The 21101-nt window shown below is 26.2% G+C and overlaps 3 protein-coding genes across 11 annotated transcripts; all 3 read right to left on the reverse strand.

Moving 5' to 3' along the window:
* Window positions 1-11: 11 nt before the first annotated feature.
* Window positions 12-11098, reverse strand: LOC122848798 (nascent polypeptide-associated complex subunit alpha, muscle-specific form). Of its 7 annotated transcripts, none has more exons than XM_044147118.1 (10): window positions 10921-11098; window positions 7526-7664; window positions 5507-6953; window positions 5325-5368; window positions 5068-5233; window positions 4786-4994; window positions 4528-4713; window positions 3785-3829; window positions 2980-3141; window positions 12-462 (listed from the first exon to the last, which is right to left on the reverse strand). In XM_044147118.1, the coding sequence occupies exons 2-10, from the start codon at window positions 7586-7588 to the stop codon at window positions 52-54; spliced, it is 2733 nt and encodes a 910-aa protein (XP_044003053.1). In that variant the 5' UTR covers window positions 7589-7664; window positions 10921-11098; the 3' UTR covers window positions 12-51. The 7 variants fall into 7 exon arrangements, with proteins under 7 accessions (XP_044003053.1, XP_044003052.1, XP_044003054.1 ...); XM_044147117.1 differs by having other exon boundaries at window positions 5325-5371; window positions 10921-11097; XM_044147120.1 differs by lacking the exon at window positions 12-462 and adding an exon at window positions 586-2071 and having other exon boundaries at window positions 5325-5371; window positions 10921-11090.
* A 4942-nt stretch (window positions 11099-16040) lies between these two features.
* Window positions 16041-19403, reverse strand: LOC122848802 (myosin light chain 1). 2 transcript variants are annotated; one of them, XM_044147128.1, is made up of 5 exons: window positions 18832-19403; window positions 18527-18557; window positions 17357-17665; window positions 17192-17278; window positions 16041-16233 (listed from the first exon to the last, which is right to left on the reverse strand). In XM_044147128.1, exons 1-5 carry the CDS (start codon window positions 18832-18834, stop codon window positions 16190-16192), a joined length of 474 nt encoding a protein of 157 aa, XP_044003063.1. In that variant the 5' UTR covers window positions 18835-19403; the 3' UTR covers window positions 16041-16189. The 2 variants fall into 2 exon arrangements, with proteins under 2 accessions (XP_044003063.1, XP_044003064.1); XM_044147129.1 differs by lacking the exon at window positions 16041-16233 and adding an exon at window positions 16746-16829 and having other exon boundaries at window positions 18832-18969.
* A 133-nt stretch (window positions 19404-19536) lies between these two features.
* On the reverse strand, window positions 19537-21035 carry LOC122848801. Of its 2 annotated transcripts, none has more exons than XM_044147127.1 (2): window positions 20123-21035; window positions 19537-20043 (listed from the first exon to the last, which is right to left on the reverse strand). In XM_044147127.1, the coding sequence occupies exons 1-2, from the start codon at window positions 20211-20213 to the stop codon at window positions 19610-19612; spliced, it is 525 nt and encodes a 174-aa protein (XP_044003062.1). In that variant the 5' UTR covers window positions 20214-21035; the 3' UTR covers window positions 19537-19609. The 2 variants fall into 2 exon arrangements, with proteins under 2 accessions (XP_044003062.1, XP_044003061.1); XM_044147126.1 differs by having other exon boundaries at window positions 19537-20046.
* Window positions 21036-21101: the final 66 nt, after the last annotated feature.

Here is a 21101-nt window from a genome sequence, read left to right on the forward strand (position 1 = left end):
AGAGTTGTGCAGTTTTCGGTGAGTAAATTTAATTGGTTTTTCGTTTTGTTTTTATTGAGCTAATCCTGCTCTACCAGATACCGTTGACGTATTAGTCAATTTAGGCAATTTTATTGATGTTGTTATTTGACTCTGTGGTTCTTGAGTTGGAATATTGTTAGTCATTAAATTTGTTAGCTTTGGAAGATAAAGATGACCGGGTGATGATTTTCTTGAACTGTTAGATGATGATTTATCAGGAGATTTTAAATCTAAACTATTTGGTCTTGATGCAATTGGAGATTTTGATTGTCTAGCACTTTTTGGTGTTGATGAACCAGATTTAGAAGTTTTGCTAGGTGATTTTGCTTGAAGACTCGTTAATAAATCCTCTGCTGATACTGGCGTAGTTACTGATGATGATCGAGTTTTTGTTGGTGTTGATGGTGGAGGATTTGGCTCTTGTTCTTGTTCATTTTTAGCCTGAAAATTTTATAAACAATCTATTAAATATTATTTGCAATTTTTTATACATGTAAATATTTAAACAAAAAAATTTACAAAGCAAATAATTTTTAATATTTCAAATACTCTTGTGCAGACTAACCTTTTTTTTTTTATTATTTTTTTTTATAACATAATTTCAACACTAGGCGTAGTGTAATTGTGGATAGCGATACCAAAAATCTGCTGTTAAATTCAACGTAATAGTGACGATGCTCAGTGCAAAATCTTTTGCGTTTGTTGATAAACAGCAAAAAATAAATAACAATTTTTTTGATAAGGTAAAAATAATATTGCCGAAAATTTAAAAACAAAAATATTATAATTAAATTCTAAATTCTTTTTTTTTTCAAAGATACAACTGATATTTTTGTTATTACATAAATGGTATCATTTAATATTTTTTTTACTTGCAACATATATTTTTTTTTTTCTATAAGTATTTGCACAGTAACGATAAACTTGTGTAGATACAGTCGTGATATTTCTATCATTAAATATTTATATAAGTCTTTATAATAAATTGCATTAATAAAAACAATTTTCATTAGTCATTACAATATTACATGATAGTTTTAAAAAAATTCATAACGAAGCAATAATATTTTTATTTTATTTTATTTTTGTGATGTTATAATAGTTAATTTTTAAAAGATTGTATGATCTTGTTTATCTGAATTTATTTTTGATGTTTGCTTACAAAAAATGATGTTTAATGTGGCATTTATTTTTTAGCAATAATATATTTTCTTGATTAATTAAAATTGTATTTATCAATTAATATAACTGCCAAGTCTCAATAGACAAGACTCACATATTTATATATATTTTTCCTTTTTTTTTTTTAATTTTAAATATCTCAAACAAGATAAAGATTTTATTTATCTATTTATTTTTTTTTACACGCAATTATAAATAAACATTTTACACATTCATCGATACGTATGACGTGAATTACAGAATTTAATTGATATATAATTATATCTTTATATTTACATCAAAGTAATGAACCTCGAAGAGAGAGGGAGAGACAAGTGCCACTATTACATGTCTGTGCTATGCTCAGAGTAGTTCAATCAGTAGACCTTTGATTTTAAAAAACATTAAACATCATATTAAAAATCTTTTTTATATTTTAGCATATAAATTTTTTATATTTAAAGCAAACTCCACACCTCGAGGGTTTTTTTTTTTTATGTTTTTAATAAACTCACAAGCTGAATTAGTTAAAAATTGCTAGTGACATTTTAAATGTTATTTTTTAAAATTATTATTAAATGATTAACAAACAAAAAACAAAACGAAATATAATAACAGTGCGATGATGGTGATGATCATGATGCTAAATAAACTGTGGCAGGATCATCTGGGCCCCATTTAATTTTGTTAATATTTTATCAATGATACACCATTGTCAAGTACAACTATACTATATATTTTTTCTTTTAATTATTATTAAAGAAAAATTATATATTTTTTTTGATTTTGGTATAGATTTTAAAGCAGAGTTCTAGTATTCCTGGTTGAGGTTCTCTTCTGATGTTGGTACACCATTCTTGCCATCAAGGAAGTTGGATGTTACTGGACTCTGTGACATACAACACAACAAATATTTTCTCTGAAACTATGTCGTGACAGTTACACATTAGTGGCTTGTAGACCAAGTGAATTAGTTCAACATCAATTTTCGATATGATCAATCTTTTTCTGAGGTAGTTTATCGATTTATTTTTATGATAGATTCGCTATTTCTATTTATTATTTACTATATTTGTTATAGAAAAAATAGATATGTAGTTGAGCTAATTGGATCTCAACCTTGAAATAATATCAAGCTATTTTGATTTGTATCTTTTGTCTTTTTTTCTCGTGGTAAAGTTTTCGTATATATTAAAAATAAGTACGAATAAAATAATAATCATATTGATGAGAGGCCAAGCTTAAAAAATTTTGGTGACACCATGATAGTTCTCATGAATCACTTCGTTTAACAATTATTGTTCTAGTAGATTAAATATTGATTTAAAAAAGCTCGTGATTTTTTGATAATCTAAGTGGTTTTAATTTAATTTAACAAATTACGTGATTTTAATTTTAAATGTGAATTGGCCCCTCGTATATTAGTGAATCTTGACAAAAGTGCAGCATGCTGAAGAGTTAACAGTTAAGGTCGTGTCTTACTTCAAGAGTTCTGCTTTTTTTTTTTTTATTCAATGAGAATTAATAGCAAAATTAAATCATGACTGGTTAACTTGAAAATAAAAAAATGTCTTGACACGACCTCAAGTGTAAAGCATGAAAATAGTAAAATATAAACGAAAATATCATACTCACTCTGAATTAATATATTACTAAAAACAAAAAAAAAAACAGGAAAAAAATAAATCGAAAGGATTAACTAGGGTTTCGGTTTTAAGCGAAGAAAAAAAAAAAAACAAAGAAAACAATTCTTTTAAATGAATTTACAATTTGGTAATTAGATTTTTTTTTTTATACCTGTCTACCACTGCCATTGACACTTTCTGCATTTGAACCTGTCTGTCGTAGATAATCTCTGTCGTTGAATATCTTCTTGTCACCACCACCGGGCTTGTGCTTAACATTTTCCAATGAGCCAATTTTACTTTCTGCTTTTATATCGATTTTCTGCGTCTCAATCTAATAACGTAAAATAATTATTACACTCAGATTATTCATTTATTTTTTTCAACTTATTTAAATGTATTTTTTTTTTCATTGCATTTAATTGTATCAATAATATATGACCTAAATTAATAGAATAATAAACTAAATAAATATCAAGTTGATAGAATAATATTTTTTTTTTTTTTGTTGTCTCAACAATATTTTTCTATTAAATATCATCAACATGATTTCATGGTTGATATTTATGGTGTACAGTTTAATGTTAAATTTACATTGAGTTTTAAAAATTCTCCAACAACATGCATTTGTTACATCAACCTGATATTTTGTTTTTTAATATATAGAATACAAAAAAAAAAAAATAGGAAAACTTTTATCGTTAGTAAACCTCAAATAAGTCATTTTAGGAGGTCACGATAACATGCACTAGCATGCAATATTGTCAAGTAAAATAGTTTACTTACTGAGTGATTTTTATTTTTTAAAATTTCATATTTTTCTCTTCAATAAATAGTATAACGTTACGATTTAAAAAAGTGACGTGTTGGTGATTTAGTAATTGTCGTAAATATATTTTTCTTTAAAATTAATTTTATCTTAATCTTGAAAATAAATTATTAAAGTGAATTAATTAGTATAAATTATTTTCACTTACGTGGCTTGATGATTCCTGAATTATTTTTGATGGTATTGCCTCTGTCTGATTACCGAAAAATGATAATTATGAAATTGTTAGTAGTAGCATTCTCATGAACATGCTCGTATGATGTTACTCAATTTATATTGAAAAAAATAATTAAAAATACAATGAGTATTTAAAATTTAAAAAATATTTAATGATTGATTATTGGCAAGTTGACTATTTTAATGAATATTAGTAATTTTTCACTCATCAAATAATTTGACCCAATTTATCATCACGTTGCTTCTGTCTAGGGCGTTAAACGACATTCCACATGCTAAATTTCACTCTCAAAGGCACATGCTATTTTAAAATAACACTATATGAACAATATGAATAACAAGGCTAATTATACAGAATATAAAAAAAAAAGATAGACCTCGTTGGAGTCGAGTCAACGATCGAGCAATCAATTGAGTAATTTTAGACACGTAAGCTTTTATTTTCATGTTATTTTGTTTTAAAATTTTTTACAAAAATAAGGTTAATTTTTCTTCAATTGATTGCACGATTGTTTAAATTATTTAACAATAAGTTATCTAATAAAAAATGCTAAAATTAATTAACTTTGACTGTCATCAATAGCAGTTATGTATTTTTAATTTTTAGTTTCTATTAAATTAAATTAAATTGAATTAAATTTATCAAGTCAAATTTAGTAAAAATTAAATGTATAACTGATGGATCATTATTGTGATTCATCATGTATTATTTACCTTGACAGTACCACCACCTGGTACATGTTTTGCATTTTCTTTTGATCCAACTTTTGGCTTAGCTTTGTCCTTGAAATCAAGTTTAACTGTTTCAATTTTTTTATCACCACCACCAGGTTTATATGTTGTGTTAGCCAATGAACCAACTTTTGGTTTAGCATTCCATTGTAATTTTACTTGTGGTATCTAAAGTATAACACAAACATCAAACGTTAATGATTTGGGATTTAAAAAAAAAAGTTGAATTATTTTTTTTACCTTTTTTTCACCACCACTTGGTGCATATTTATCATTTTTTGCAGCAATTTTTGGCTGTGCATTGCTAAAATCAAGTTTTCTATTTTCAATTTTAACTCTACCACCACCTGGTTTATAACTAGCATTTTCCAATGATCCAATTTTTGAACGAACTGTTTTTAAATTTGGTGATGGTGCTGCTCCAACTTGAACTTTATTCATAGGTACTTCTATTTAAAATTTAAAAATGTATTATAATATTTTTGAAAATTTTTAAGTAACTTTTGGAAAAAAAAAACTCACTTTTTTTCTCAGCTACTGGTGGAAGACTAGCCTCAGGTGTTCTTGGCATTGATTTAACTGATTTTGTTGGTGATTTTAATGGAGATCCTGCTGGTTTTGGTTTATTAGCTTCTTTTGGTTTTGATGATGGTGGTTTTTTTATTGATGACACTCCATTTATCTTTGGCTAATTAAAAATTAAATTAATTAAATTATTAACTCGTATTTTTTTGTTGTTAAAGCTTGGTAAAAATATAAATGACAATGACTTAACATACCGAATTACAGACAGATGTTTGATTTTCTCCATTTTCATTGCCAGCTTCTGAGAAAAATTAATCATTATTGTTAAAATGTTTCCTTATACTCATCGTGTTTGTAAGCAGAATACTTGATTTTAAAATTAAACTACTAAAAAATCATGTTGATTTTATTATATTATATTATTTTTACAAGTAACCTGATTTCATAGATCGTCCAGATACTGATCTTTTCATTAAAGACACTGGAGTCTGTGGTCTAGATGGACTTTTAACTGGAGTCGCTGGTTTCTCTGGAATTGAAGGAACTGGACTTGATACAGGTGTTGGTGATTTTGGAGACAATGATCTTGGTTTTCCATTATCAAAACCCATAACCCCTGGTGATTTTGCACCAGGAGATGAGGCAATACTTTCTGGTAGTTGCTCGTCAAATTTAGTTGGTGATCTATTTGATTTTGCACTTGATGTTCTTGATTTATCATCATCAGGTAATTTATTTTCAATAATTTTCGATGGTGATGCTAATGGAGATTTTGTGCCTGGAGATGAGCCAACACTTTCTGGTATTTGACCTTCAACTTTTGTTGGTGATCTATTTGATTTTGCACTTGATGTTCTTGATTTATCATCAATCAATTCATTATCATTATTTTGTGATGGTGATGGTGATTTTGTCATTGTGTTATCTAATTCTGGTGTTTTTGGTAAATCACTTAATTGAGATTTTGGTCGTTGTTCATCTGTAGGTGCTGGTGTAGAATTTCTTGATCCTACTGGACTTGAATTAGCACTAATTTCATGTTTAATAGAAGCTGATGATGGTGCTCTTGGTTCTGGACTTGATGTTTGTATAATATTTGGTGATGATGATAATGGAGAATTAATAGGTTTTGATAAAGGTGTTTCAGATCGTTTTTCATTTAATGATGATTTTGATTCTTTTTCTGAATCTATTACTACATCATCATCATCGTCATCCATGATGTTTTCATTACGTGATGCTGTTCTTTTTTTATCAGAGCTTGGACTTGAGGTATTTTGATTTATTTCAATTTCCATTTTTCCTCGATTTTGTGGATATATTGGAGGTTTTCTTTCCGAATTAAAATCACGTGGAGTTGAAGTAGGATATGTTGGTGGTGCTGTTACAACACCTGTATTTGGTATAATTCTTGGAGCTAATGGTCTATTTTCTGGATTATATTGCTGAGGTGCAAATCGTATTTGTGACTGTGGTCCACCAAGCTCTGGCCTTTGAAATCTAACTTGTTGTTGTTGTTGATTATTATTAAAAATAGGTCGTTGTCCTGGTTGTGGTTGATAAAGTGGTTCACGTATTCCTGGTGATGATCCTGGTGGTGGATATCGAGGTCCTTGTAATCCAGGATTATTTTGAGGTGGTGGTCCTCTTGGATATCCACCTGGTGGTATTGGTTGTCCTCCTTGTGGTTGTCGAGGAGGTCCAAATTGTGGTCTAGGTGGAGCAAATTGAATTGGTTGACCTGTTGGTGAATTTAAAGATGTTTTGCTGTCTAAACGATTTAATGGCTGTGGTCCATTGTTTACTGGATATCTTGCTGGACCAAGTGGTGGACCCTGAGGTCGTGGTTGATAATTTGCTGGTGGCCCTTGATTTTGTCTTTGCTGTAAATTTTTTTTTATTCTTCTTTTTGTTTAAATTTTATTTTTGTTGTTGTTGTTTTTGTTTTTTTAAATTCAATATTAAAAATAGAGTCTTTATTTGTATTAAATATCCCTAATTTATATTTCATTCTTAAAAATTCTAATACACCCTCAAACTTTGGCATCACCCTTGCTTTATAAATCATAATTTCATTAATACTTTTTTTTTTTTTTTTTTGTTCCTAAACATTATGCAAGATATATCAATCCATAAATTGTCTATTACCTAAAATTTATGATTGATAAAATTATAAAAAAAAAAAATTTTAAGCATTGGCTAATAAAAAACACTATATGTTTTTTTTTCGGTTAGTCTGGTTCATCGATCTACCGATAATGTGAAAACGGTGATATCCCGAAAGAGCATATCAACGGTACCTGACACGAGCAAGACTGTATATTGCCCTAGGATCGATTACTAAAACTACCTTACTTTTTTTTTTATTTTCTAGATCACTATTATGGAATTAAAATTTCGTTTTTCTATGATAATGAAATTTTAGAATTCATCATTATCTTTATCAACAGCTTACCATTGGCATTCCTCTTCCCACACCGGGATCATCCGGTGTACGCGGTAATTGTGATGACTCCATACCTCGTAAGCCCTCTTTAAATGATTTAAATTTTTCTTGAAATAACTGGATATCAACTAGACGTTACTCCATTAACCTGTTGCGCATGAATAACAAAATTTTTTGTATAAACGCACGAAAGGCCAGAGCCAGTTTAATTTTACAATTCAAAAATATACTGGCTCTTAATTTTTTCCCATATACTTTTCAAAATTATTATGTGAAATTTGCTTTGTTGACCTACATCGTGATTTCTATCTTTACGTGTTTATTTAATAGTTAGCCACTGGTCCCAATGATCCATCGTGCCAAGTCTCATCAATAATAAAAAAAAAAAAAAAACTACCTACGTGCCACTTTACTGTAGAAGTAAAGTCAATTTATGCTTGATATGAACAGCTGATTGTTGAGTCTAATTTTGTTCTTTCAATTCTAATATATACACTAATAAAAATAAATAAATAAAACTAATGAAATACTTTGTTTTGCATGATAGAATATATTTGAATTTTCGTGCATTACTTTTGATTGGTTTTTATCTAAAATTAAGTTGAAATAACAACTGCAATGTTTACTTGGTGTTGTGTGTGTTACTTAAACGACACTATATAGAAGCTAGAAATATAACGTCAAACACGCAGAGCTGTCCAACCCTCTGAATTAACTAAAATTCAATGCCAACACGTTTCACATGCAATTTATTTTATTTCAATTATTCAACTAATCGAAGTGTTTCAAATTTTTTTTACAATTCAAATTTAACTTTAATTTGAATTATTTGATTCACTCCTCGTATCAAAATAATTTATGCAGAGTTGAAAAAAAAATCGACAGCTAAAAATGAATGTATGGCAAAAATAAAATTATTATACAATGTACCTTTGCGTTACATTTGTTCGTAAACATTTATTACCCCGCTCTGGATATGAAATAAAAAAAACTATAAAAATGAAAAAAAAAAATTCTAGGCGAGGGTAAAAACATACTATCAGTTAAAAGTGGGTGAGGTGACTTTAGGGGGTGGTGCGACTACAAATGCACGTATTAAGTCACGCAAGGGAAGCCACGAAAGTCATATATCCCTGAATTATAATTGCTTGCTAAAATCTCAAGTTTACATATGCGCACAAAATTACATTTACCAATAATCAACTAATAATATTATGGCCTTGAAAATAATACTTGTGATAAATTATACATAAAATTACAAACATTTTTATGTGTTAAAAATTAATTTTACTTGAAATTTATACACTATCCTAGTCATAATAAATTACCAAGTATATTTAACTTAACAAATTTTGTCTTAAATGTAGTTTGCATGACATAAGCATGACTTCAATGAATAAAAAAAAAAAAAACAAAAAAAATGCATTATTTTCTTTTAGTTATGCTTGGTTTTTATCTATACAAATTGCATTCGTGATTTATCTGCTCCGCCCGATACCGGATTGAATCCTTAAACGGTGATCGATCACGTTACCCTGTTTATTTTCAAATTCAAAAGTGGCCCACATTGTCTTGATCTATTGGATACTCAGGAGAGCTTGAAGAACCTCGCGTCAATAATAAAAACAAAAATATCATCTATACATAATAATACCAGTTTGAAGGCTGTACAAATAACATACATTTAAGAAATAAAATATTTATTATTGTTATAATAAAATATAGCAATAAAAAGAAAATAAATTTTTTTTTTAAATTATGCCTCAATCGGTGTTGGATTTTTTAGGGAAATGGTTTTCTTATTGATCCACTGGTAGGACACGAGATCATGTTTAACAATTTTTATATATTTTTTTTAGTTTTATACTACTGTGTATCTATATAATTATCTTTTACTTTGTCATGTTCTCCATGTGTGTATTCGCGCAATGTGTATTTATTGATGTACAATATATATGTATATATAAAAAGTTCAACTGGGATCGTTAAGTTGGTTTGAATCAACTTGTGAGCTTGCACATTTAAAAAAATATAACAAGTCTTTTGTTTTTAGCAGAAGAAAATTTAAAAATTATTAACCCGGTTTTTTTATTATCATGATGATTGTAGTCATTGGATATATTTATCATTACTTATAGATTTTTTAGGGGAAATTTTTAGTCAATAATATTCAAGGTTCAAAGCTTAACGATGTTGTTTGTAGCTTAGAATGATTTAATAATTCGGTCGTCGTGCGCATTTTCATGCGTGATGGTCGTAAAGGTCGACACATATTTTTTTTTTGTTTTTTTCCCAATGTTAGTTATTTTCATAAAATAAAAAAATAATAAATAAAATAATACATGGCGTGTCAACGACGTAAGCAAAGTTATTTTAAGGAATTTAATTATTGATGTCTTGCTTATACAATTCTACTATCGCTTCATTGATCCAACATACACATAAAATATTAACGCCTTAAAAATATGAGCTTTTATTTAGAAAAAAATTAAAGTAAATAACGTGTTAATAGCCAAGTAATTTGAGTGTTTTGTTTTGTTTTTTAAATTATTTTGTATTTTATTACCCGAAGAGAAAATGCAGTTAAACAAATTTTTTTTTTGAAGATTAAAAAAATGTATGATTTTAACAAAAACCACTGTTCACTTACAGAAGCAAATTATTCACTAAACTAAATTTACGAATAGAATCCCTTCTGCTAGATTTTTAAATCAAATTAAAGATTTTGAAAAAAAAAAAAAAAAAGACAAATGGATGTATTTATTTGGCTTCTGAATAGAGGGTGATTCAATCGATTTATAATAATTTTTTTTCCTCAGTATATACAATATTATACCCGGTAGAAAAAAATAATAAATAAATAATAATTCTAAACAAAATATTTAAAGATTTTTAAACTCAAAGTATTTATAGAAAATACAAGAGTTTTTTAAAATTCAATTTTCATGAGAGCATTGACTGATGCACAATAAAAAATACTCGATATGACTACAGATAAATTTATTAAAAAAAAAAAAACTAGCAACATGCATTGCGTAGCTCTCACGCTACATGATAATTTATTAGTTATCAGTTAATAAATCAAATGAAGTTTTCAGGACACTGACCAATTTTGAGGTCAATCAAACAATAAAATATAATTTATATTTTTTAATAAAAATAAATAACTATTGTCGATTCATATTTTTACATATTGGTAAATAATTAATTGACTAATGAATTTGTATGCTTGCCAGTGAAATTTTTAAAATTAAAATACGTGAACTATTAAATAGAAAAAAATAATTGATTAATTTTATATATGTAGATAATAGAATTGTGATATTTAATCTAATTAATTTAATTTTTTATTTTAGATTTTACGTGTGTGCTGATATTGCTTTTATTAATGTGCAATAACTTACTTGATTAATGTAATTAATTTTTAATTATAACACAATTTGCTTGATGATATATCAACGTTTGGTTGGAACTTATGAACAACTACTGAACTTTCGTCCTGTCTGACTAAACTTCAGCTACTACTACTGTGCTTCGTTTTGTCCTGGCAATTCTGCTCCTGCGCTTAACGATACAACTGCCATCTGTCCTACCCTGTGATTCTAGACATGCCAGGTGAGAAATATATATACATACATAAATAAAAAAATAAATAAAAATTAACCAACACAAAGAAAAAAAATTTATTTCTCTTTTTAAAATAATTAATATTTTTATTTTTAAAGGGATTTCGAGTAGGCAACGGTCTAGCTGATTATTGATAAACCAGGAAAAAAAAAAACAACAAAAATTATTTACCCTCCAGACTAATTTAATCATTCACAGTCATCATGACTTTCTAATCTTCATCAAAAAAAATATAATAAAATTATGAAAGGGTGAGTACCAATAACTCTAATTATTATTTTTTTATTTTTCTCTTTCGAAATGACTATTTTACAAAGCACTGTAAGAAAAATTACCTGGTATTTTTTTTTATATCCATTTTATAGTAATTATTGATTAATTAGGTTTTATAAATATCCTTTTAATTTAATTAAATGCTACGATCCCTTTTTGTTTAGGATAATTCAGTTGATACAAAAAACCATGTTCTTCTTTTTATTATTTTTCTTGATCTTTTTTCTTTCATAAATGCAACATGATACATTTTTGTTTTTTAAATTAATGTTGAATATTTAAATTTTTGTTGAACAGTAGTTTCATTGAGAATTTTTCTTCATTTCTTGACACATGTTAAAATGATATTATCATCATGATATTAATATCAATCACATGATTATATGAATAATGTTCTTCTTATTTTAAACGTGAGATTTATTGAGTTTAATATTTTCTCAATTATTCATTTTTTTTTTTTATTTGAATTTTGTAAATTACTACACAACATCAACAGTATTATCATTGAAAAATTGGTATTTAGTTCAAGAATTCTGCTTACAATTTAAATCATCAACATTAAAATTATGAGTTTCGATTGATTGATGATTCATATCCAATCACTATTTCTTACCTGAAACAAATAAGTTTTAATTTCATATTAATAATTATTTAGTTAAAATAAATAATCCTGAAAATACTGAGAATAAAATTAAAAGTTTTTTTATAAGCAAGGCAAACCTTGGCTTACTTGCACTGAATCTTATTATTTTTTTCTTTTTATTTCCTGAAAAAATCATTAAAAACCTGCTATGGAAATTTGTGAATTAAAAAGTTTAAACGTATATTATGCCTTTTTGAGAATTTAAAAAATATCTACATGTTTCTCTGTCGTTCTGGTTTTTCTTGAGTCAGTGAACTCAGTTCGCATTTGATACAATCCATCAACTGGGAAGTACACACTTGTACACTTGCTGATTTTATCAAATATACCGTGTAAAATATACAAATGTCTATTCATTAAAAATTAAAACACAAGTAAACCTGAGGTAATCAAGTCAAGAGAAATTAATTGTAACTCAAATTATAGAAACAATTGTTTTTATGTTAAAGAGTAGACTGTTAATGGATTTGATTTGTCAGTTGTATCATAAAATTATCATGTGAAACAAATGATATATATGAGAAGGATAGGTCGACAATGTTACGTGCCATTAGCCATATTTAAATATACGTCTCGGTTTGAAAATTAACGATATAATATTCTCATTTCACGACAATCAGTCACGCCTGAGCATTGAAATTCAATAATAATATATAAAATTACAGGGTGTGCCAAAAAGAAACGATCGATTTCTTGTCTGGTTAAGACTACGAATTATTTTTTAAAAATATATTTACTTTGTTAATAGTTGTCATCAAACCAATCCCACAAAACATTTTATTTTTATTTGTTTTTTTTTTTTTTATTCTTTACTAACGAAATTTAAATTTAAAAAATTAAAACATCTTTTATTCTGTTGAATTTAATTAATTTAATGGTATTTAATATTTTTCAAATATTTTTTTTTCTAATTGAAAATACCATAGTAATTCTTTTGAGGATTTTTTTTATTCAAAATATATATACAGAATGTAAAAAGTTGTATGGATGCTGCGCATAGAGAGATTCGTTTTACTATTGATTTTCATTCTGCCTACAACTCCCAACATTTTGTTTCCTCTTCTATATAGAACTTTCCTCTCAGACCTCTATTTTTTCCATACACTCTTTGTATTATTTTTTTCTTTTCTTTCATACATATTAGGAAATACTTTTACAAACTATTCCAGCTACACGTGAATTATTTTAAAAACAAAACAGCCTGGGTCTATTGAAAATGTTTTATTTATTTTTTTTTTAATTTGAAATTTAATAAATTTAAATCACGTGAAATAGATTTCCATACAAAGAATAAATAAGCCTTTTTTTTTATTGCTAAACTAGAAAATTTTCGCTTACTTCAAATGCTTTAAATAAAAATAATAAAATATTTCGAAAATAAATTAAGGAAGCAAATATTGTATAATGTATTTATTTAAATTTTTAATCTATTATATCTTGAAAAAATTATGTCATTTTTTAGATTAGTCATTTAGCATTATAATTTATTCTAAAATGACTTTGTAATATTGCAATTATGCAACATATTCACGTTGTACAACTGACCCAGCTCAACACACATACACGATTATGGCCTTGACTAAACTCATCGCGACTTGTTAATGCCTTCTATTTTGATTTAAACTTCCTTTTTATCTCGTGTAAATTTAAAATCTCTTTAGCACCCACGATTTCTCAATTAGCTTGTATTTTTTTTCAATTAGTTTTATTTAAATAAAATTCATAAATACTATACAAAAAAAAATATTTTTTTAAATAAATTTAAACTTGTAAAAAAAGATAAACAAAAAGACATAAAAATTAAAACTTAAATTAAATTATTAACAAAAAAAGAAAATTCAATAATAATTTAATTAAAAAAAAAAATGTCAAATAAAGTTATTAGGTCAAATGAATTTAGCAGCTGCTCGAATATGGGCATCGAATGCTTGTTGTTGAGGGACTTGATGAGCCGGACATGTAGGCAGTAGTGACATTTTCAATGTAGGAATATCGAAATGTCTTATAAAAAATTTAATAACAATTAATTTTATAAAAAAAAAAAATAAAAAAAAAGACCTTCAAACTTGTAAATTATCGTATATAAAAACTAACTTTATGAATGCATAAAATATTAATTTATTATCTGATCAATTATCAAATTGTTTTATTATTATTATTACTATTATTATTAGATCATTATTTTTATTATTATTAATATTTTATTATTTTTATTGTTTATTGAAATTATATTGATATTATTATTATGAATAGTAATTATACAATTATATATGCAATGCTAATGAAAATAATAATAAAATATTTTAATAATTGATCAGATAATAAATTAATGTTTATAAATTATTAAATGCAAAACAAAAATATAATTATCTTTTTATTATTATAATTATTTATCACATAGAGTAGCGCAGTCGCAATTGCTGTGTTATCACACACAATAAGGTTGGCAGGTAAATAACGAAACCGTCATCTTCTTATTTTTTTTCTGTTTAATTTTTTTTTTTTTTTTGTGCAATTCATTTGTTGAGTTTAATCAATTTCTCCATCTTAGATATATATTTTTTTTTTTTTATAAATATTTTATTAAGTATATTTTTTTTTATCTTATCAAAGTTTAATTTTTTTGAGAGCATATCCGGGATTAATCAATACGACAATTTAATTTTTATTAAAAAAAAATTATAATTTATTTATAAATTCAACTTTTTTTAATAACTATTATTAAAAATTAATTATATTTTTATTTTAATTAATATTGAGATGATATTTAAATATTTTTAATATTAATTAAATATTGTAATATGATTCTTACCTGTTTTTGGAGACGATGAATTTTGTAGTCTATTTCGTTCCTCGCTGTTTCCTTTTGCAAGTACTTCCATTATCTCAAAAGACTTTAATAACTTGAATTTAAAAAAATTTAACTACATTCACTAAAAAAAAATAATAACTAATTATTTATTTATTTTTTAACAATTTGAATTTTAAAATTAATTTTTTATATAAAATTTTAAATAGACACCTTATCTTTTTTTTTTCTACTATCTTTCACACTACAAAAAATAAAAAAAACACTTGATAATAATATTCTTGATTAAATAGATATATAAACCGTGAATAACGACGTTGCTCGCGTACTAGTTTCGACGCGTTTGAAACAATTGGCCCGCTGCCGGGTTGAGCAATGAACGGTTAGCGATGTCTCCCGAATACTCCCCATATAGTACTTACTGCAAGCGAACGATTAAAACCGAGCATTTTCTGATATTTACTGAGTAATTAAATAATGATACAACTTGAAATTTCTGAGATTTTAATAAATAATTTTCAACAAATTACATTCAGTAATTCTATATAATCACATGTTGATTTATGTCGAGCAATTCAATGCAAATTTAACAACAAAATCATGTGTAAGCAGTGAATTTGATCAATTGATTCACACATAAGATTAATGAGTGATTTCTCCAAGTAAACAGCTTTAAAAAAATACAAAAATAATGTCTCTTCTTTAATTCTAGCGCGAAAAACAAATGAACCAAAATCATAAGGGTAGTTTTAAGATAGAAAACTATTTATAAATTCGAAAAAGACAATTTATTTTTTTGGTACATCCATGTAAAAATTGCAGCTCATTTAAATCATAGTTGTTCTAGAAATTATAATAACAGCTATTTTATTTTTCATGATACAAGGCCGCTAGTATTGCCTATGAATAATTTGATTTTTATTGAAAAAATTTATTTCAACACAACGAAAAGAAAAAGAAAAAAAAAAGAATGACATGTTGAATTAAATAAAAATAATATTTATGTTCGTGCAGCATTTTTTCAAATAGAATAAAATAAATCATTTGTGCAACCATTTAAATATTTTTAACATGTTTTATTTTTATTTCGTTTATATTCAATTACTATAATTAGAAAAAAAAAAAAAAAATGTATTATATTTTTTTTGAAATTTACAAATCATATTGATACATAAATGATATAATGTTTTTCTGGTAAGATTTATCAATTTTTTTTTTTACGTTGATAAAATGCGTACAAATTACTTTTTATGATTTAAAAAAAAAAAAATAATAATTTTATGTTTTAGATCTTGAATCTGGATAGTTGATGATATGATGATTAGTCGCCACCACCGGCCTTGTCACACAATCGACGGAGGAAAGCTGAAAAAGTATAGAAATTTTTAATTATAAAATATCACCACAAAAAAATTAAATAATAAATGAATATTAAAAAATGTTTTTCGTTTTTTTTTTCAGGAACATTGAAAAATAGATAAGCAGTTTGAGCCGTCATCGGCAGTATTAATTATAAATAAATGAGAAATAAAATAACAACAAATAATGATTAAAAATGAATTCATTAAATATAGAAGAAAAAAAAAATTATTTAGAAGAAAAATTTCATGACAATTTGTTTTGTTTCTATGCTAAAATCCACAGACTGGCTGGTTTATTGATTTCAGCATCTCGTGATGGCGCTGTAACTTTCTGTATTCTGAAATGTACGGTCAGACAGTATTGCTGATAATTAAATAGAAGCCAATAAATAGAAAAAAAAAATAAACACTCATAAACACAAACAAAAAAAAAAATAATGGCAAAAACAATAATGTGTTACGAGAAAAAGGAAAAATAGTAACAAAAAATTTTATTAACAAAACTACAGGATATACTTACGATGATATTATTTAATTGTTGTTTGTTGTTGCATTTAAAATAAAATGATTATGCAATTTTCATCATTTTCTTGAGGAAAGCTGTAAAAAACGAATAATTGGGAATGATAAAACTAAGGGGGAACTATTTGGATTAACATTAATTTTACCCTGGTAAAAAATATTAAAATACAATAGTGGGAATTTTTTTTTTTTTACTCTACAATTATACGATATTTTTAAACACAAATTATCTATATGGAATATTTTTAAATAACAGTAAAATACAAGTAGGAAAAAAAAAAAAAATAATTATCGTGCTTGGTGGAGGTCTTGAATCTATAAATAATTTTTTCTACAAATACTTGAAATTTTTAATTTACAAATCAGACATTTTTGAATCTAAATTACTAATACTTTTGATGTTATTAATTATTTTTTTTTTTTTCGTAGATTATACTTACGTGCATATGGGATGAAGCCATCTTCATCTTCTGGGTCCATACAATCTTTGACAACAATATCAACTTCTTTCTCATCGAGTTTCTCACCTGATATTAAAATTAAAAAAATAATTAAAAATGATTTTAAATTATAAAATTTTTTTATTTTAAATATTTGATAATTACCAAGAGTCAACAACATATTGGTAAGTTCAACACCAAGCATAGTTCCATTTTCAGCTTTATCGTAAAGCTTAAGACACTCAAGGAAATCTTCGTAACATCCTTGATCTTTATCCTCTTTGGCTTGGGCAAATATTGGCAAAAATTCTTCAAGAGTTAATTTTTTTTCACCTTTTTTTGTGGTACCACCCAATTTTTCAATTGTTGAATTTGTTGGGTTTACATTTAAGGCGCGAAGAACATTGCCAAGATCAACGGCGTCAATGACATTTGAGCCATCAGCATCGTAAATTGAGAAACAGAATTCTGCTCCTGATATAATAAAATAAAAAAAAAATTAAAAATTAATTTTTTTAATTTTATATTAATTAAAAAACATTAAAGCCCGCTTTTAAAGTCATATAGAATTCTATTTAAAAAAATAATAAAACTACTTGAAAAAAATCCTTGCTAAATAAAATAAATAAAATATCGTAGCTAAAATTTAAATTTAAAAATTTCTACGCGGGTTATGCACTTTTTCATTATTATTATATTTTGTTTTCTATTTGTTTTGATTGCACAGCTTAGAAATGCACGATGCAGGAACTATACAAAAATATCACTCTTCTATTTTTGGAGTATTTATTTTTTCCTTGCTGTCATTATTAGTTTCTCCCGTAGGCTACTCGATTGCGTACACTGGGTCATATTACCACTACTTTTTGCCTTGCCATATAAGATCAGATGAAAACCTATTTTTGACACCGGACGAGCTACGCTCACAATTGGAATCTTAGAATTCTTACGTAATATGTTTTTTTTTTTTAATTTGTTTATTTACTTAATCAATATTCCGAAATAATTATCTCTATGATTTTAATTTTTTTTTTTGCGTTTTAAATATTTGTCTGAAATACATTTGAAAATTATAGAAATACTAGAAAACTTGGATTTTTTTATTTTTCTATTTTATTTCGACACAAATATTTGTGATTATTTTGTTTTATTTTTAAAGAACAATTTCAATAAATTTCACAGACACTCACTGACAATTAATTATCCCATGATTTAATTTTTTTTTCTTTAAATAAAATAATTTTTTCTCGCGAATTAACACTGCGCGAAATATATTTTTTAAATTCACGTTTGTCTCATCGGTCCATAGCAAGAAGTATTTTATATTATACTCACTCTCGAGATCTCTGGGGCTAAGGGTGTCAGTCTGAAAAAATTAAAATACATAATAATATTATTTGATGAAAAATAAATTTCAAATAAATACTAATGATAAATAATTACTACAAGAAATAATTCTTAATTTTTGAACCAATATTATTATATAAATCAATAAAATAAAACAACAGTCGAATTTGAAAACTAAATGATTAAAAATTTAAAATAAATCGATGATAATTTTTAAAAAATAAATAACTAATGTTGTAAGATTAGAAAAAAAAATAAAAAATAAATATTTTTGAGTACAACTAGTTGCTTACCATTGCTGTTAGATATGTCTTGTGGCTACTGAATGATCAACGAATGAAGTTCGAAACAGTAATGCGAGCACCAGGTACCAGGAACATTCATTTATCGCTACAGAGGGCGACACAATTGTACCTAAAAAATGATATCCGAGAATAGCGATACTCTGTGATGAAGATCATTAAAAAAGAAACATCTTTATTTCTTTTTTTACTGGCAACACTGTAATTCCAAAAAAAGCCAATAGACCTTCGTTTTCAATCGTTATATTTCTAACTACTACGATAAATAGTTTTGTTACAATTTTATTTTCATATTAAATAGTTGCCAGATTTATTTTAACTGTTTTCTATTAATTTAGCTAGATCAATACTAAATCTATAATTATTTCAACTATCTTTAAAAAATCAATGAATAATTATTGATCGATCTTTCAGCAAATTATTCATTGAATTATCTTTCAAAGAAAAATTAAAAAATTAAAAATAATAATAAGTGATTATACAAAGCATCGTATTCCTTGTATAGTTGCTTGAATCAGATGAAATCTATTTCAGAAGTCAAGAGGTATTGTAGCACATGCACTGGTACCAAGCTCGTTTCAAAAAGAAATTTATTTTTGGTACGCGAGAAAGCCTCATGCACTCTGAGCAGACCAGTTATAAAAAAAAAAAAAAAAATTACAACACAATTCTATATTAAATAAACGGGAAAAAATATATTTATGTAAAATATTTATTTCGAAAGCCAAAATTTATTTAACATTGAATTTAGTTTTGTAAAGATAAATATCTATGAATTTTTAGTAGGACTTTTGCCAATTCGGAAGAACCTTCGGAGTCTTGCAACAAAAGTCATCCGTTTTTTAATAATTTCTCTTTCACTGTTGACAGGTATAACTGTATTTTGATCAACATTATCAGCATGTGTTGTCAATGCTTCTGATGACAATGACACTTCAACTTTTCCATCACCTGGATGTATGATATTTTTACTCTCAACTTCTGACAAATGCAAATTACTAATTGCACGTTTAAGTTGAATTTCCAATGGTGTAATATTAACACTCAATACATAATCACCAATCTGAAAATTTTGAAGATCATCACTAAAGTCTCGAACAAGACCAGCTAGCTCTGTGACTGATTGAACAATTTGTCCAACTTTTTCATCTGAATTATTATTTATTGATGCAACACTTTCTTGTTGATTTGCAACCTCAATAACTTCTTTTATATATATAAAAAAAAAGAAACAAAATAATTTTTACAATTGAATTAAAAGAGATAAATTATATTAATTTACCATTTGGAACTTGAGCTCTTGAAACATCGACAGCATCCATCATTGCATTTTCTACAATATTCTGGGCAATTTCATCAACTTTCTCAGACATTTTTCTATTTGAATAAATAAATGAAAAAATTGCAACTGTCAAAAAATAACAAAAGAGAAACTGAAAGATGATTCTCTTGAAGTTAGATTCATTCTAAACAATTGGAAGTTGTTTTCATTTTAATTTTAAAACATCATGTCAATTAAATGAATTTCATTTCATAGATAATATACCAGATAAAAATCTGTATTGTAAAAAAATTTAAACCTAAAACAAAATTTAAATAAATGAAGAATTTGATGATGGTGTTGATGACATTGCCGAGGACAATCTTCAGCAATATTTATTAAACATATATTTATAAAACATGCGTGCGCGCATATAAAAAAATGTGCGCCAGAGGGTTGAAAGGGTTGAAAGAGAGACTGCTTAAAAGCTCCAAGCTTAATTATGAGAGAGGACAAAAAAAAAAAAAAAAATTGGTCCAGCAGACTCCCAGTCTGATCGATGAACGACGGCGCATTGGATTCCATCCTGTTTGAGTGTAAAAACTTGCGCACATTTATACTGTCCTTTGCTGACAATACCATCAGGCAAACGAGGATATTTTAGTTTTTCTTTTATCCTCTCTTCTCAGTTCCTATTTTACCCTTGCTAAAAATCTGTTCGCGATATTTATTTCTCTTATTCACTATCGCAAACAATCACACTTATCACATTCACTCATGCGCTCTTTATGACATCCCAAATGCCGGAAGAAGTGTGCCACTAGGCCGAGTGTTGCACGTGATTTTTTTACTCTTTCACTTAATTATTTTCTATCATTTTCTATATTTTTTTTTTTTTTTATCTATCACTTGAATTGCAAGTATTGTTGCAATTTTTCCATCAGTTTCTAGTAACAATTGCTTAAAGATATATTAAAATTTCATAAATGAAATTTAAATT

This window comes from Aphidius gifuensis, linkage group LG2 (assembly GCF_014905175.1).
Source record: "Aphidius gifuensis isolate YNYX2018 linkage group LG2, ASM1490517v1, whole genome shotgun sequence".
NCBI classification, from domain to species: Eukaryota; Metazoa; Arthropoda; class Insecta; order Hymenoptera; family Braconidae; genus Aphidius; species Aphidius gifuensis.

Bases quoted from the DNA above. Each gene is read 5' to 3' on its own strand.
- LOC122848798 (XM_044147117.1), bottom strand. From the start codon at position 7,588: ATGGAGTCATCACAATTACCGCGTACACCGGATGATCCCGGTGTGGGA. The intron at 6,954-7,525 runs GTAAGCTGTTGA...AAAAATTTACAG, and splicing joins TGGGAAGAGGAATGCCAATG to CAAAGACAAAATCAAGGGCC. The intron at 4,995-5,067 runs GTGAGTTTTTTT...AATTTTAAATAG, and splicing joins ACCAGTAGCTGAGAAAAAAA to AAGTACCTATGAATAAAGTT.
- LOC122848802 (XM_044147128.1), bottom strand. The intron at 17,666-18,526 runs GTGAGTATAATA...TTATTATATCAG, and splicing joins TAGCCCCAGAGATCTCGAGA to GAGCAGAATTCTGTTTCTCA. The intron at 17,279-17,356 runs GTAATTATCAAA...TTTTAATATCAG, and splicing joins CAATATGTTGTTGACTCTTG to GTGAGAAACTCGATGAGAAA.
- LOC122848801 (XM_044147126.1), bottom strand. From the start codon at position 20,213: ATGTCTGAGAAAGTTGATGAAATTGCCCAGAATATTGTAGAAAATGCA. The intron at 20,047-20,122 runs GTAAATTAATAT...TATATATAAAAG, and splicing joins AAGAGCTCAAGTTCCAAATG to AAGTTATTGAGGTTGCAAAT.